The following is a 16,421-nucleotide window of genomic DNA, read 5'->3' on the forward strand; positions in this document are numbered from 1 at the left end:
CAGCCTGTGAAGCCTCGGGAAGCATGGAGCAGACAGAGCTTGCAGCGCTCAGATCCCTACCTGACACACACAGCCGTGACACAGCACGAGTTCACCCTGAACAAGTCACGTGCACACACTTCACGTCTCTCCTGCTGACCTCACTCACTTTCAACTAGTGCCAGCACCAGCTCCTCCAGTGGACAGCAACATCCCCATCCCATCTTCACAGCCAGGCCATTGGCTGGTCGTGTCACACTGCCATTCCTCTCTGTCTCCCACCCTTGCTGTGGAATCAGAGGCAGAGTGCCCTGTCTGCCTGCTCATCCTGACAGCTGGTGAGCACCTGATGCCCAGCTGTGTTTGTTGAAAGGTGAGGTGATCCCTGAGAGCCAGTTGCACAAGGCCCAGACAACAGGACACTTTCCTCCAGATCTGCATTTTACATAAAGGCAAGCTAAGGGAAATTTCTGTGAATCAGTACTGAAGATAATTTCTTAAGAACAGCTTTACTGCTTTTTAATGAAATTAATCACAAACTAGTATTACAAAAGTTTTTAAGTAACATATTTTATTCCATGCCTCAACAAATAAGTCTGCAAACTTACTTTTTTTCTAATTTAAAAGTAGAGATAGAATGCTTAGTTCATTATTTTCTACAAAGAGCAAATTTCAAAAAGCAGAATTTAAGATTAAAAAAATACACGAGAGTACAGTTTCACTCTCTATCTGGAAAGCTCCATACCGTTTTTGAAGACTCTTCCGATCCCTCTGACCCCCTGGTAGCGGCTGCCCCGGTCCCCCTCCATGTACGGGAACACTCGTGCCTGATGTGTCCAGTAATAATCTTTAGACCCAAAGAAAAACACAGGGAATTCTCCAATCTCGTGCTTCATTTTCTGAATATTTGGGGGAACATTTTTGGGATGGCAAACTTCTGCTGGCCACCATCTATTATAAATATTAAAAACAGGATTCACAGACTCTTCAGAGAGAGCGGTAATAATTTCAATACTTTAAGCACTTGTAATGTGAACACATGTGAACAAGGAAAGACATAAAAGTGTACAAATCTATTTCTCACACCTGTAGTTCCCGAGTTTGACCCAAATGATATCTTGGAAGTGCAGCTTCTTCCCGGCCCTGCAGTCGTTGCAGAACCAGCTGCCATCGGGCATCTCAATGTTCAAGCAATCAGGATGGAAGGCTGCTGGGCAGGACTCGCAGCACAGAAGGCTGCCCCCTGCAAAAGGAAGGTGAGGTGGCCTCAGTCTGGCTAACACACGCCAGCCCAGATTCAGCAGCACTTCACCATCTACAGCTATTACAGATCTCCTTTTTTTCTTCTTTTTTTTTTTTCCCTGAGTTGGAGTCTCACTCTGTCGCCCAGACTGGAGTGCAGTAGCCGCTCCTGGCCACCACAGCCTCAGCCTGCTGGGCTCCGGCGATCCTTCCACCTCAGTCTTCTGAGTAGCCAGAATTACAGGCATGCGCCACCACGCCCGGCTGATTTTTTTATTTATTGTAGAGATGAGGTCTCGCTGCCCAGGCAGGTCTCGAACCCGCGGGCTCAGGCAATTCACTCACCTCAGCCTCCCAAAGGCGTGGGATTACAGGCTGAGCCACCGAGCCCGGCTTTTTTTTTTTTTTTGAGTTAGAGTCTCCCTCTGTCGCCCAGGCTGGAGTGCAGTGGCATGCTCATGGCCACCGCAGCCTCAACCTACTGGGCTCAGGTGATCCTCTTCCCTTAGCCCTCTAAGTAGCTGGAATTATAGGCACGCGCCACCATGCTCAGCTAATTATTTGATTTAATGTAGAGACAAGGTCTCACCAAGTTACCCAGGCTGGTCTCGAACCCCTGAGCTCAGGCAATCCTTTCACCTCCACCTCCCAAAGTGCTGGGATTGCAGACATGAGCCACCACATCCAGCTCAAATCTAACTCTTAAAACATTCATTTAAAAACAATCTGCACATTAACATAAAAGCTAATGTTATTTTTACCACAAATAATTTCCTCTAAGTCTGTGAAAGGATTACAATTAATTTCAAAATACAACACACTACCAAACATAAATGTGTGGAGTATTCCATGTGAAAACAAGGAAGACATTATAAACATCAACAAACAAAGCACAGATAAGGACTGAAGCCTGCCCTCAATATGCGGTCCTGGGAGTGTGAGAAGCACACATGGTAGAAGCCCCCACCAGGCCCCTCACCTTTGGAGCACACAAAGCACCAGCTCACATTGACATGGGCATGGTGCCGCTTTCCCTTCCGAGCAGTGAAATGGCTTGTGCAGATGATGCTGTTGGAAGCGATCACTGAGCATCCTGCTGCCAGACAAGCATCTCCTCCATGGTAGGCAACGGGACAGCGGACGCACCGCATCATTTTACCTGGAGGCAAAGAAATCCCCTAAATACTCCAAACACTACAGATGCCAATCACAGCGAAGAGGACAACTAAAAACTACCCAGCCTTTATAAGTTTGAAGAGTTAATGCTGCAATAAACTTGAGGTATTTGATGAAAATATCTTTCATCAGGGCAGAGACGCTTCAAAACAATGTTTGAGAAAATGGTCAAGCATCTAAAATGTCATATTCTAAAATAAATCCAACCAGCATATTTTAGCATGGACACCGCAGGCACTGGGTATGTGGGCAGCCGTCCTGGACACTGTATAGTATTGAGCAAGCATCCCCAGATGTTGCCACATATCCTCAGGTCACAAACTGCCCCTGTGAGGGAGAATCACGTCAAGAAGTGCAGACAACCTGCCACCCTCATCCCACACATCTAATGTTAAATAATCTAAATGTAACGTGATTTTAAAATGTTTTCCTTATATATGAAGAGCCATTAAAACCAGAGCATACAGAACCTATCAAAATGGTTCAAAGGTTGCACCTCTCCTAAAATTAAGAATATGCAGGGTGATGAGGATGGAAAGAAGGAGAATGGGGACAGTTCCTTTATCAAAGAAAACTCTAACCCAACCCGCATCAAGTCAGTAACAGAAAACAAGGATCACTCAAAATAACTAGAATTAATTATTTGTTTGTTTTGTTTTCTGAGTCAGAGTCTCACTCTGTCACCCAGGCTGAAGTGCAGAGGCACACCTATAGCCACCACAGCCTTGACCTGCTAGGCTCAGGTGATCCTTCTGCCTCAGCCTTCCAAGTAGCTGGAACTATAGGCATGCACCACCACATCCAGCTAATTTTTGTTTTTATTGTAGAGATGAGATCTCACCAAGTTGCACAGGCGAGTTTCGAACCCGTGGGCTCAGGTAATCCTCTCATTTCAGTCTCCCAAAGTGCTGAGATTATAGGCATGTCAGGCCAGAATGAATTATCTTTAGTGAAAAACCCAACAGTCCCTGCACCCACCCTCCCAAACACCCATGGGACTGCATCTGAACCCACACTGAGGCTGTGTGGGCGCATCTGTACCTTTCGATGGCCTTGGGTTTGAAGGGTTTGAGGCATGGCAGCTCACACAGCTGTGGAGGGGGCAGCGAAAGCCTCGGCTCTCAAATACAGTCAGAGGGTACTTCTTCACACAAGCTTCGTGGTAAAACTTTCCACACTGAGTTACCACACAGCGCTTAACATCCATCTTGCTCTCCTTGCACACGAAACATGAGTGAATCCCTAACAAACAGTTAAAGAAAGGGTGGACAGAGAGGTACAAAGAACAAGAATTAAATTGTAGCTCTAAGCCACTAAAATCAAGCAACTCCTCCTTGGAAGCAGCCTGTGGTACTGAACCATCAGGCTCTATTTTTTTTTTTTTTTTGAGTTGGAGTCTCATTCCATCACCCAAGCTGCAGTGCCGTGGCACACTCACGGCCACCCAGTGTAGACATGCTGGGCTCTGGTGATCCTTCCACCTCAGCCTTCCAAGTTGCTGGAACTACAGGCAGATGCCACCACACCTGGCTAATTTTTTATTTATGGTAGAGACGATGTCTTGCCAAGTTACCCGGGCTGGTCTCGAACCGGTGGGCTGAGGCAATCCATTCGCCTTGGCCTCTCAAAGTGCTGGGATTACAGGATGAGCCACCAAGCCTGGCCTTAGCCTCTATTTTCAACCTTGCTGACTAGTCCAAGCATTCTTCAGAAAAAACCTACAGCCATCATGGGTGAGCTAGCTGCAACCTGAGCTCCAGTCTCAGGTGGAATACAGAGTCTTACTGGCAGTCAAGTGGAGAGGCCCACTCTCACCAGCAGGAAGCTTGAAGGAAGGGGCTCCTCTCAAGAAGTTTTTCTTTTTTGAGAGCAGCTAACCAACTGTTATTGTGGGCACAGATATCCCCAGAAGTGAGGTGCTGTTGTGGGACAGCCTTAGCCTGAGGCTTTCCAGGTGTCTTACCAATCCAAGACATTTTCCAACAGCAGCTTGGCAAGCGGACAGGAAGGGCTATGGCTACACAGCCATTTTCACATCATGACCCTAGGCTGTTCAGGATGAAAGCTCCACTCAGGGAGAGCTTGGAGCTGCTTTCTGTTTAAACTGAAGCTCAGACTGACACTGTGTCTTCTTAAAGAATTCACATTCCACTGGATTTCAGCATTCTGTGACCAACTAGGTCAGCTGCACTCCTAATGCCACACCATCTGAGCTGAAGCGCCCTGTGACTACCACCTCACAGACAGGACAAGGCTCAGGCCAGACCATGACCTATCGTTCTGCCACTCTGCCAGTCACTGTGTACTGAACTGCTGAATGCTGTTTTTTCATTAAAGTAGTGAGCCCTGCCATCTGATGGAAAGGCACCAAGGGGAGCACACACAGTTGAAATCAGAGAGCAAACTGTGGGGGCCATGGAGAGGTAGGCACACCTGCCAGGTACAGGCTGCACGCTCCCATGAGGGATGGAGGATGGGGAAGGCACTGGGGAGGGAGCTTGTTCTCTACTAGTGTCTCAGGACAAGACTTTGTGAAGGGAGCAAAGGAGCAGGTAGCCAGCTGAGTTGCACAACTACCTACCCTTGGGAATAGGCCTTAGAAGCAACAGAACTTGCCTGAGGCACACTCACTGCAGGTGAACCTCCCTTCTGGTCTCCGGGAAAGCCCAAGGCAGGCGAGGTGGAAAGCACCACAGCAGGGGCCTTCACACAGCAAGAGGCTGCCTGTCTTCTCACACAGCTGTGGGGACAGAAAGGGGCACTATGAGCCAACACCCAGCACAAGTGCCTTCTGCACCCTTCCTTACCACAAGGAATTTGTTTGATTTGGTATCCAGTGGCAGAAAATCCTGTTCTGCTACTCAAAGAAATATAACCATATGTGTACAGGGAAACGTCTGGCCAAGCAGAACCCACTAGTATCAGATTAAAACCAGACAACATATTACAGAAAAGGGTTAGTCTTTCAGCAACAGTAAAGGAAGCAACAGGATCAAAATCCTGAAGGACACATTTGGGGGCTTTTAAATCAGGTATGAAAATCAAGAAAACCCACAGCACATTTCCATCAGAAATCAGTCAGCCCAATGCAGACGACAGGTCCCGTGCTGACCGTAGGCGAGGCACAGTGCTGGCGCTTCTCACATGGCAGTCGCCCTGCATGGAAGCTCCAACTTTATCTCCGTCATACAGGTGGGGCAAGGTTGAAGCGTAGAGAGGTCAAATGACTGTCCAGGGTCCCATGGGCACGGATCTAGAAACAGTCACCTCAGCGCATGGTCTGGCTGACCTGGTATACATGTCAACAGCACCAAATGGGCCAAAACATCAGCCTAACATCTCACCTCTTCCAACAAATGATCTTTATGTATGTGCATATGTGCTATATGACATGCATATGAAATACACATCCTACACATGAAAAAAAGATGTTAACTAAGGCAACTTAGTTCCAGGACTCTGCTGGAAGCCTAATCCCTTCAGAACAGAAATCACTGCATAATGGTGGGGATGAGGAAGGAGTTAGAGGGGAGAGAGAAGAGGCTACAGACTCACTCTGCATTCCAGGACCCTAGTCAGACAGCGAATGGCTGTCTTCCCCTCACCTGACACACGTACTCCTTTTTGGCAGCCACTCCTCGTTCAGACTTTTTAGATGAGATGGATACTTCGGTCTGTGTTTCATCTGCACTTTCATACGGGGACTCCGAGGGCTCATCTCCTGGGCTGTCTGAGACCTGGAGAAGGAGGCGGACGACAGTTCACTAGTCGCAGAACACAGTGGGTGGCTGCACCCTTCAGAGACTCGCCCCGCCAGGCCTCACTGCCCACGAGTCTCTCAACACCTGTCTTCCACGGCCAGTGACTCACATTACCAACTGGTTTTTGTGACAATACAACTTGTCAAATAAGCCGTGTAGAAAATTCAAAAATGGACTTTATCCTACTCAATATTTAGCATACATATGTATATAAGAGGCACATTTCTTTAAAAATAAAGTAACTAATGAAAATCCTGTTTGTTCTAGTAGGTGAACTACAACAGGCTTTGGAATAAGAACCTTTACCTTTCTCACCCAATCTGTTCAGGTCCTACTACTTTAAAGTAAGAGAAACATGTTAATGCCAAACAAATTTTTTAAAGAACCAGGATGAAGTGTCAAAAGGTAAGGCCTCATCAGGTGACCACGCTATCCTGCTGCTGCTGTGGTGGAGACCATGAGCCCCTCCAGAGTGTGTGCCTACACTGGAGTGCTTACCTACAGGTCAGCAGTCTCCCACTCCCACCCGTGGGCTGACCATCTGCTTCTCCTTCTTCCTCCCACTCCGTTTTTCCCTGGTATTTCATAGTTCATTCATTCCTCCCCACCAGAGAAGTGGGGTGGGAGAAGGCAAGGCAAAATCTGCCTACTTTGTTAACACTTGAGTCTATGTAAAAGGCCTGGGAGAAAGATGTTGAATCCTGTAGTAGTGGAAGGATTTGCAGGTTGTGTTTCATCCATCTTTCCTTCATATAACAGTAATCATTTAAGACTGGGCTAGAGATTCACCCTTGCTACACACAGCACTTTGCCCTCACTTGACAAGCAATATCAATAAAGGTTTAAATGAATGAAATAAAAATCCTTGACTATCAAATTCAGTGTTTAAAAAAATTGGGTAAGTGTTGAAACTTAATTTTGGAGATGAAATAAGCAAAAGTATAAATTCTATTTCCTATATACCTCAGTAATCACAAGTAATTATGTGCTGTTTATCAGTGAACATTAAGCTAAAACTTGGAATGGGACATTATCAGTGAGCTTTCTCTAGATTTAGCTCACTGAAATTAAAGGAAGCTGTGGAAGGGGAAAAAAATTAAAAACTAAAAATTAACACAAAAGTGTTTGTTGACTTAAAGTTAGTGTTAAAGTGAGCTGATTTTTTCCAAGGGCTTCCACTGGTTCTGAATGGCGACTGTGGGCAGTGACAGGTGTGGGCCACTCTTCTTGTCTCACAAGAACATCTTCTAATAGCATAAAGTCTAAAGAAAAAGTAGGCTTTTAACATCAATTTCCTCACCTTTTCCAGGAAGATGGAAATAGCAGCATGAATGAACACTAAATCAGAGCAGTGCCCCATTTTAAGGCTTTGTCACCATGAAGCTGACTGGAGGGACCTGGAGGGCTGCAGCCACCCTCACTGTCAGCTTGCATCCTGCTCAGTCATGTTAACATCCAGAAAGAACCACCAGACATGCTCTGAGTTCAAACCCCAAATTTAACATGCTGATTAGAAATGGGCCACAGGTGGGGGCTGAGTGCTTCTGAGGCGAGACTACAGTGGGCACCAGGGGAACTTGGGGCATCGGGAAGCAGTGGCTACACTGTCTAGCTGGGGATCTGCTCAAAGAGTCGCCCATACGGCCACCTGAGGCTGATCCATCTGACTGATGGAGGAACCAAGGTCCAGAGAAAGGGGCCTTTCACGTGGGCTAAGGGGAGAGAGCCCGTGTGCTATCCAGCAACCCATGCTCTTCCCTTAATGTGGCTGGAACAAATTTAACAGCTAAAAAAAGAAAAAAAAATGTATGGAGAGAAAGACAGAAAACACAAACCAGTCCTGGATCAGAGGAAGGAACAGCACCTTTTATTTAAGATTTACAGAAAAAGTTAGCACGTTTCCACTTGGAGATATTTCCTAAATTAACAAAGTCTGTTTGAGGAAATAAACACTGAATACATATTTTGAATGGAAATATAAATGTTAACGACACACATGAGGCTTGTTTCCTGATTGGGGTCTGAGATCCACATACAGAATATAGACCTTACAATATTACAGTCCATGACACAGATTGCAGAAGATTCCGACTTTTATCCCACCACACCCCTTCCCAGTGACTGGACAGACAACTAGCCACAGTCGGGAAGGATCCGACGCTCTCCGCTCAGCAAATACCCGCAAGAAGAGCAAAGCACGCGGGCGTCCCACAGCGAGCCTTACTCCAGCCGCAGGCTCCGCCTCCACACACCAGGTGACGTGACTCACTCGGAGAGGCCATTGTGGAAGTGGCACATTCACCTGTATGGTCCCAACACAGTCCCAAATCTCAGTCTACGACATCTACGATCTATTCCATATCCAACGGGATGCATTTGGAAAGACAAAAGTGCAGGGACTGAGTGGATACAGACTGTCAAGAACTTTCCCGTCGCCTCCTGCGTCCACCACAGCCACACTGGCGGCACTGAGCTCCAAGCCGCTTAGCTCCTGACTTTTGAAAGTTTTCTTGAGTCTGAAAATACTTTCTCCACTCTCTACTCAGTATGAGATAGTGCCAAGCTTCCTATTTGCCTTAGAAATACATCCCTTCGGGGCAGGGAATGCAGTCTCCTTGATCTATTACCGGGACTTTTCCAGATGATATCACCAAACATAATGCGACCTAGTGAACACATTCCAACCAACTGCTAAAAGTCGCGTGGCCATTCAGGGTGACCTGTGAGAAATGCAGTCAGGTGCCACTTGCCGTGACTGCAACGCAGTCCCCTACTCTCCAGAGTGGTGTCACACACATTGAGTTTTTAATTTTTTGACAAAACAAATCCCTTCACAACTTGAATACGACATCATTTTTGAAATACAATTACAGACCTTGAACAATAAATATTTCCATAAACCAACATTATTTTCATGTTTAAGTTATGTATTTGTAAAGGAAGAAATTGATCACTAGAAGAACTTCCACAGTGTTTGGGCTTACAAATGATAAGAACCCTGTGCTCAGCAAGATTTGATGAGCTTAAAATCAAAAGTCTAATCTCAAACAGGTCTTCCAAGTTAACATCACAGTGAAATATTAGAGTGGAATTAAAATCATTTAAAAATAAGTCACTATAATTCATAATAATTTTTACTAAAATGATCCCTCTAGGTTACATAGACTAGAACCTTTCTAGCTGCTCCTAAATTCTAGGGTTAGAACCAGGTGAGAGTCATTGAGAGCATAAAGAAAATCTCCAGTTCACAGAACATAATTGTGCTTCACATTCATCTTCTAACCTATGCAGGCTTCTGTGTAGTCCAACCGCCCCACGAAGGTGGCACCAAGAACCAAATGGTGGCTGTGGCCAAAGAGTCAGACCAGGTGGCTGCTGCACCCAGTTCAAGGCCTGCCCTTATCAAAGATAAAACAAGTCTCTGAAATGTCCTATCAACCAACTTTGTCCCAACTGTGTTCCCAGCAGTGGCCATCCCGGGGGAATGGGCTGGGAAGAGGCATGGTCTGGCCAGATGTAGGCAACCGGCTGTGCACTGTCTGTGGAGGACTTGAAAACAATGACAAAACTGCCCACAGCCCACCTGCTTCTACCGGCACAGATGCTGAACAAACCCCTTCACTCTGGCCAGGGCCCCAACCTCCCTCCTCAGTCATTTCTTGAAAACACAATATGCCTGGATGGCTAGCATGCTTCAAAATATTGCCCGAAAGTTATATGCAAAAAGGCCAACAACTACAGGTTGACTAGAAAAAATTATAAACGCGAATCTGACATGGAATGATGTAGTTACAAAGGAATCCAACCAACAAGATGAGGCCTGTCAGGTTGCTGGAGAGATGCCTTTGCTGTGAAAATCCCCAAAGGAAGTATGCCCCTCACCTTTCCAGTACAGGAATAAGATGTGTAGAGTACACATAACTTTCTACCAGCTAAAGGATAACCAATTTCACATCACTGGCAGGTAGATTAGTGGTAATTTATAGGTAAAACAATAAAAACAGTACCTAAAGGGATCAAAATCAATTTCATGGACCAAATGTCCTAAAATATACAGGAGTCAGTGTATTTCTTTTAAAAAAGCAAAAATTTAGAAGTTAATAAGAAGCCAATAATAGCATTTTGAGAACCCTCTTCTAGTGAGATGGTGGTATTTCAGTTTCTCCAGCAAAAGACCATAATTCAGCTTTGTAATCTAAAAGACAAACAGCAGTCCTCAGCAATTACCTTTTCTGTTTATATAATTTATAAACTAAGGCGATAAACCTATTGATTTTAAAAGCATAAAATTCTAGAGCTTTATACTAAGTCAAAAGAATCCTCACTTGGTCTATGTACAAAAGTCTACCTGGACAGAAGAACCTTTTAAATAAATTCACAATTTAGAAGAACTAGATATGTTTGAGAAGTATGTTATGTTAGAAATCAAATGAAGAAGAAATAAAGCAAGCTTGCCAAAGTCATAATGACCCTATTTTTCATCCACTGTCATTAGACAGGATCTTCCCTGGTGAAGGAAGGAAACTAGCTTCCTGGATGTGTCTCAGACCAGACAGAGCAACTGATGTTGGTCCTCAGGGCACCACTCACCAAGAACACTCTCTATTCAACGGGATCACATGAACCCAGGACTTTCCCTCATTTGGAAATGCTTGTCCTCATATTCACACCAGGATGGAGGTGGACAAACCATAGCTCACAGCCCTGCCCCTACAGGCATGTCACCTCTTACATCAGGTTTTGGGCAAGAACCCTCTCAAAGGCATACTCTAATCATTTTAATTGTATATACGTCCACAGGCAAGTTTTATTTTTTAAAACTAGATGCTAAGTTATAATCTTAATGTTCTTCTTTTAAAAAACATCTCTGTGTTGGACTCTCAGCAGGTTCCCTACTGGCCCTGGGGTCTGGCCACTCACACACCTCTGGGCACGGACCTTGGGTAAGCAGGTCAGGGTCAAGAGAGTGTGGGTTCCTGACAGTTTGGGTCTCAGTTTTCTCCTCCTTTTCTCTGGTGTATTAAACTGTGAACATCCTCAACTACAAAGTCTCTTGAAATGGCCATTTCCCTATTCTTTTCCCCAGTCCCTGGAGTACTCCATTTATTAGTTCTTCCTGTGTATCTGTGTGAACTACTTCAACAAAAACCACAGGATCAGAGCCACTTAAAGCTGAGGGCACCTCCCGGAGATCCTCTAACAAGCACTCCATCCCACAAGAAGCAGGCTAACCCTCCTCAGCAGCGACGGGACAGACGGGTCTTCTGGCTCCTGCCCTGCCCAAGGACTCTGTCTCACTCACACAGAGTCACTTTATGTCATATGAAACTTTGCTTGTCATGAAATCTGGTTTAGGTTTTTTGTTGGTTTTCAGGAACATCCTCTTAAAAACACAGGAGTTGTTCTTATTTGGGAGACACAGATATAATATATACTAAAGAGAGCACTAAGATGCAACTACACCTAAAGTCAGACTGACTGAAAAAAGACATTTAACTTTTGTATGAATATGGGCTGAAGAAAGGCCAGCAAGGAAGACAAAATCCATCTGCAGCAGCTGGGGCAGTTTTAGAAGCAGATATTTAAAGGTTTGACAGCCTGGTGGCTCTCAGATCTGTCTTAGAAAAATAATGCAGGACCTCTATAGCCAACACTTGCACTCCCTTGAGATGATATTCTATTACAATGGAGTCCTTTCACTTTTAGAACAGCTCCAGTCTGAACTTCTACATATTCTGACAAGTTTCACCTCTTGTGAATGCCTCAAGTTTTATACTAGTAAGCTACTTCCCTTCGCCAGGCACAACGTGGTGTGTGAAAGATAGTCTGAAGCAAGTCAAATGGGATCATTAAAATGGTTCTATGCATGACAAGCAAAACTCATCTTGACAACGGGCAGTTCAAATGTCTTAAGGCTAGAATGTATCACCATTATTTTGATGTTTTTATGAAATGAAGGAATTCCATGTTAAATTCGTAGCACAATGAATTTTTGTACCTTCAGCAGACAAACGATTGCTCCTCTTAAGCTCTTTCAAACCAGAGCCCCATTCCACTCACCTCCTTCTGGAAGCCAAGAGCTGACCTTCCTGGAAAATTCTGCTCCTCCACATTGAGACCCCTCTTGGCATTTGAAGTAGGACAATTCTGCTGAATGTGGGACTGTCTCTTTCACTGCAGAGTGCTGAGTAAACCAGCCCCTGCCTACCTGACCACCTTCCCAATGTCCCCAGGGGAGGATGTCTCCCCCACTGAAATATACTACATTATTTCTGATCCTTGCTCCCCCAAGTACTCCTGGGTTTTCAGCTGATGCTAACTGCATGCCACCTCATGGATACCATTAAGTCATTTTGAAGGATCTCAACTACTCCATTAGAGAGAGGAAAGTACCTATGCTTTGGCTGACTCCTAATGCACCTATCACATATGGGCTGGCTAGCAGGCCACCCACTCAAAATTCATCATGCTGTAATTTCAGATGAAATCCCTTCATTTTTGCCAAAAGCCTTTCAAGGGTAGAGTCTTTACTTTGGGTGACCACTTCTTGAAACAGGGTCATTTTTATATTATCTTTTTTCCCCACATTTAAAAATTTAGTGATCTTGAGAATTTTCAATTTATTCTTGACCTTTTTCGTGTCCTTTAGGAATACTACAACTTAAGTCTGCTCCTAGGCTGTCTCTGAGGCCATGTATCCACAACATTTGAGCAACAGAGCAGCCCAACCAATTCTCAGCCACACAGACCTGCACTCTAAAGTGTCACACAAACAAATCCAGTGTTCTGCACTTCTGGGTTTATTTTATCCCCACATGCACAATGCAGTCAGGAGGACCACTTTTCATGCCAAAGCAAAATTTATACTTTTGGATAAAAATAGAAGGATGGTGATTTTATTATTTTTATTGTGATAACCATTACTGTCACAACAGTGAACCATGGAGTCCTTGCCAGGCACCCTAAGTGTCTTACATGCGTTACATTACCTAATGGTTTAGAACATAAGTATTAGTCAGAAATTTTCATTAAAGGTAAAACACAGCCAAAGAATCTGTTGGGAATGAACTGCAAGCTATTCACATGGTATTGTGACCAGCACACTTTCTGCTGAAGGGCAAGTGAAGCCTTTTCCTCGCCATGCAAACATGCGGACACCTGGGGCAGGACACCAGGCTGCTGCCCCCAGATTTAGACACCACAACATGAAGGCTGATGCTCTACAAAAGCAACTAATAAAGGGGCTGGTGTAGATAACCTGATTATAATATCCCCTAGGTATTGGCCCTTGAATCAAAAGAGTTAACTGGTTCACAATGATACTGTAAATGGTATTTTTTCCTAAAAATTTACTATATCTAGTGTCATAGTAAAACCGTTTAGTAAAAAAGGACAGAATTAAAACTCTTCCTGCCTTTTATGTTGGAAATTAATGTAGTATCTACAGTACTGAATACATTTCATTGGCAATGAGAATAGCTGACGAGGACTCCTTTTAATATGTGCTGTTTGTTCTTTGTTCTTAAAGGTACAGATGCTGACATTTTGCAATAAAAATTCAGTAAGTAATGAACTAGAGGAGAAAACGACCTCTAACAGGATCACCCCCTCCAAGCATGTCCCTGTTGCAGCTCTGGGACAGCCCCTGATTAAAGGGCCCGCTTTTTAACTTGAAATCTACATTGACCACTGGAATATGAGCGTGTTTCTGTTATGAGATGAATGTGATCGATTAAATGGCCTTGATTAGGTATCTTACCTTGGTCTTAAAATTTGTTATCTGTTTTCTTCATTGTATGTGTTTATTAATACCAGTAAAAACAGATTATCACACATCTTCCATAAAATGATTGTGATAGAAATGTCACTGAGTGTGTACGATGATACACCACCTGCAGCAGCATCCTGGAATATTACATCACTCTAAGTGCAGTACAGGGCAGCTGAGTTCAAATCCAACTTGACTGGTGTGGGCTCCCACAAAAGCTGTTACCAGTGAAGGCGAAAAAAATAAGAATTTGCTCTACTAAGGGAATAAGAAATGAAGTTACAAAACACTTAAATCACATTAATTCCTTCACAGGTCTTTGTCATGCAAATGTGTAATTTTAATCTATTTTCTTCATTGGAGTGATATACTACAATGCAATGATTATTCCAATATAAATTGTATTTATCACATATACCTTTTTCAAGAAGAATTTAAACCACAACATGACCTAAAATGTTTTGAAATACCAACCCTATGAAAATCCCTTATTGCAATCAGGTGTGACGAAAGGAAGAAAATATAAACATGCAAAGGGTGCATGACCCAAATAGGGAGTTAGTCTGAACCTCAAACAGCAATTCCCATGGTCACCTAGCTCATATCAGAACTGGGCCCAGCAGTGTACAGGGTGTTTTTTTATAACTCTACATTTTGCCTCATATGCTAACAGGTATTCAGCATTAACATTATAAACATTTGTTGTAGTTCAATAGTGTTACTACATAATATACAAGTTTATTTGTTCACTAAAAGTGTTTTAATTAACAGTGTAATTCCGTAAAAATGAACTCTCATGGAAAATTTATATAAGCCACACAAAAGTAGCCTAATAGAAAAGGCCTAGTATATATTTTTACTTAAGGAACATAATGCACACTATGGGATCTACATATCACCTTCAAAATGTAGGAAACCTTATGAAATTAATGTGTTTAATATATAACATAAATGCACTTAATAATCTGACAACCTCTGATATTCTAAAGAACTAAAAACCAATTAAGTCTAAGGATTATAAAATGCTTCATCTAAGTCTTCCCAAGGTCAGAACAATTGACTAGGCCAGGGAGACTAAGATCTCCCAACTTGCGGGCAGGCCTCCACCATACCATGCTAATCTTAAACCCTTGTACATGACTCTAAACCAAAGCCTTGGATCAGAGCCATGGAAAAACAGACAAGATTTCAGCAGCCTCCATGTTCTATTTTCTATGACAATAGTATATGTAAAAAATCAATAAAATAAGTGGACGAAAATATGATGAAAGAAAAACTCATTAAAAATGTTTTAAAGACAGTTTTTCTTCTTTGAGAAACTTGTCCATGGCAGGTCTTTCTGCTATGAATCTTCTTTTATCCTTCTCTTCTTCTTGCTAATAAACTCTATTTTGAAATTTTAAAAAATATACATATATACTTTAAAAACAAGACTGGGCACAGTGATTGCATGTCTGTAATCCCAGCACTTTGGGAGGTTGAGGTGAGAGGATCACTTAACCTCAGAAGTCTGAAACGAGCATGGGCAACAGAGTGAGTCCCCATTTCTACAAAAAAGTAAAAAACAAAATTTTAAAACAAAAATGACAATTTAAATAAAAGGTCCATGGAACTAATATCAGTTATATTTAATATTCTTCTTTTCTGGAATGTAGATCACTTTTCATGTAATTTTCTAGGATTCAAACTTGAACTTGGACAAGAAAGAATGAAAAAAGAAAAAATAATTTGCCTTTTCATGCTTCAGTAAGCTCCTAAAAGTTCAATAAATAATTCTCAATATATATTTTTAAATGTGTCAAATGTAAGAAATGCTTAGCACATAGCAGTTATAAGCAAGCCCCAGTCCCACATATGTGAGCAGCTCCTGACCACTACTGAGTTGGTTTCAGTCACTGAAGAAAATCCCACTCAGAGGAGTAGTGTATGCTTGCATCATCACTGAAGATTCAGAACGGCGAGCTGCAGAACTTCCTGGGCACCTCAAGGATCGCCTCGGTCCCTGACCTTCATGCACTGAAAGGCCTATCCCTCCTCTAATGGGAGAGGAAACCACTGAGGCACACTTATCTCTCCTGGGGACTGTGGCAGAAACCCAGTCAGAAGTGCCTTCTGACCCAGCAAGAGTAAGGGCCTGACCAGCCCCTGCCTCACTACCCTGTTCCAAAAAGGCCCATGGTTGTCATTTCCTCATAAATACTACAAAAACAGGACTCATGTCTACAATGAGAAAAACAGAATAACAGGGAACCAAATAACGAGAACTAAAAACTTCAAATCAAGCTCCATGAAAATAGTCCCTAAAAATCAGGAAACCAAAACTACTCTGGACAAAAAATTATCACATCTGCATTTTGTGGCCATTATTTGTTTTGTTTTTAGCAATGGCAAAGACTTAGATTTGATAATGAAGTCTAGATGTCATGTTACAGTGATGATAGGTAACAGCCTCAAGTAGCTATTATTTTGCAAGTCCAGAAAACGGGAATCGTATT

General features: G+C 43.3%; 1 protein-coding gene across 1 annotated transcript in view; it reads right to left on the bottom strand.

Moving 5' to 3' along the window:
- LOC103261971 (histone-lysine N-methyltransferase NSD2-like) overlaps positions 1–16,421 on the bottom strand; it is a 78,152-nt gene that overhangs the window by 27,079 nt on the left and 34,652 nt on the right. Inside the window, 6 exon segments of the mRNA XM_008059570.2 lie at positions 725–930; positions 1,066–1,222; positions 2,201–2,380; positions 3,439–3,639; positions 5,014–5,137; positions 6,003–6,134. Coding sequence (XP_008057761.1) covers positions 725–930; positions 1,066–1,222; positions 2,201–2,380; positions 3,439–3,639; positions 5,014–5,137; positions 6,003–6,134 — 1,000 coding nt within the window.

The sequence above is a fragment of the Carlito syrichta genome, unplaced genomic scaffold (genome assembly GCF_000164805.1).
Source record: "Carlito syrichta isolate Samal-C Ts95f unplaced genomic scaffold, Tarsius_syrichta-2.0.1 Scaffold304258, whole genome shotgun sequence".
Lineage (NCBI taxonomy): Eukaryota > Metazoa > Chordata > Mammalia > Primates > Tarsiidae > Carlito > Carlito syrichta.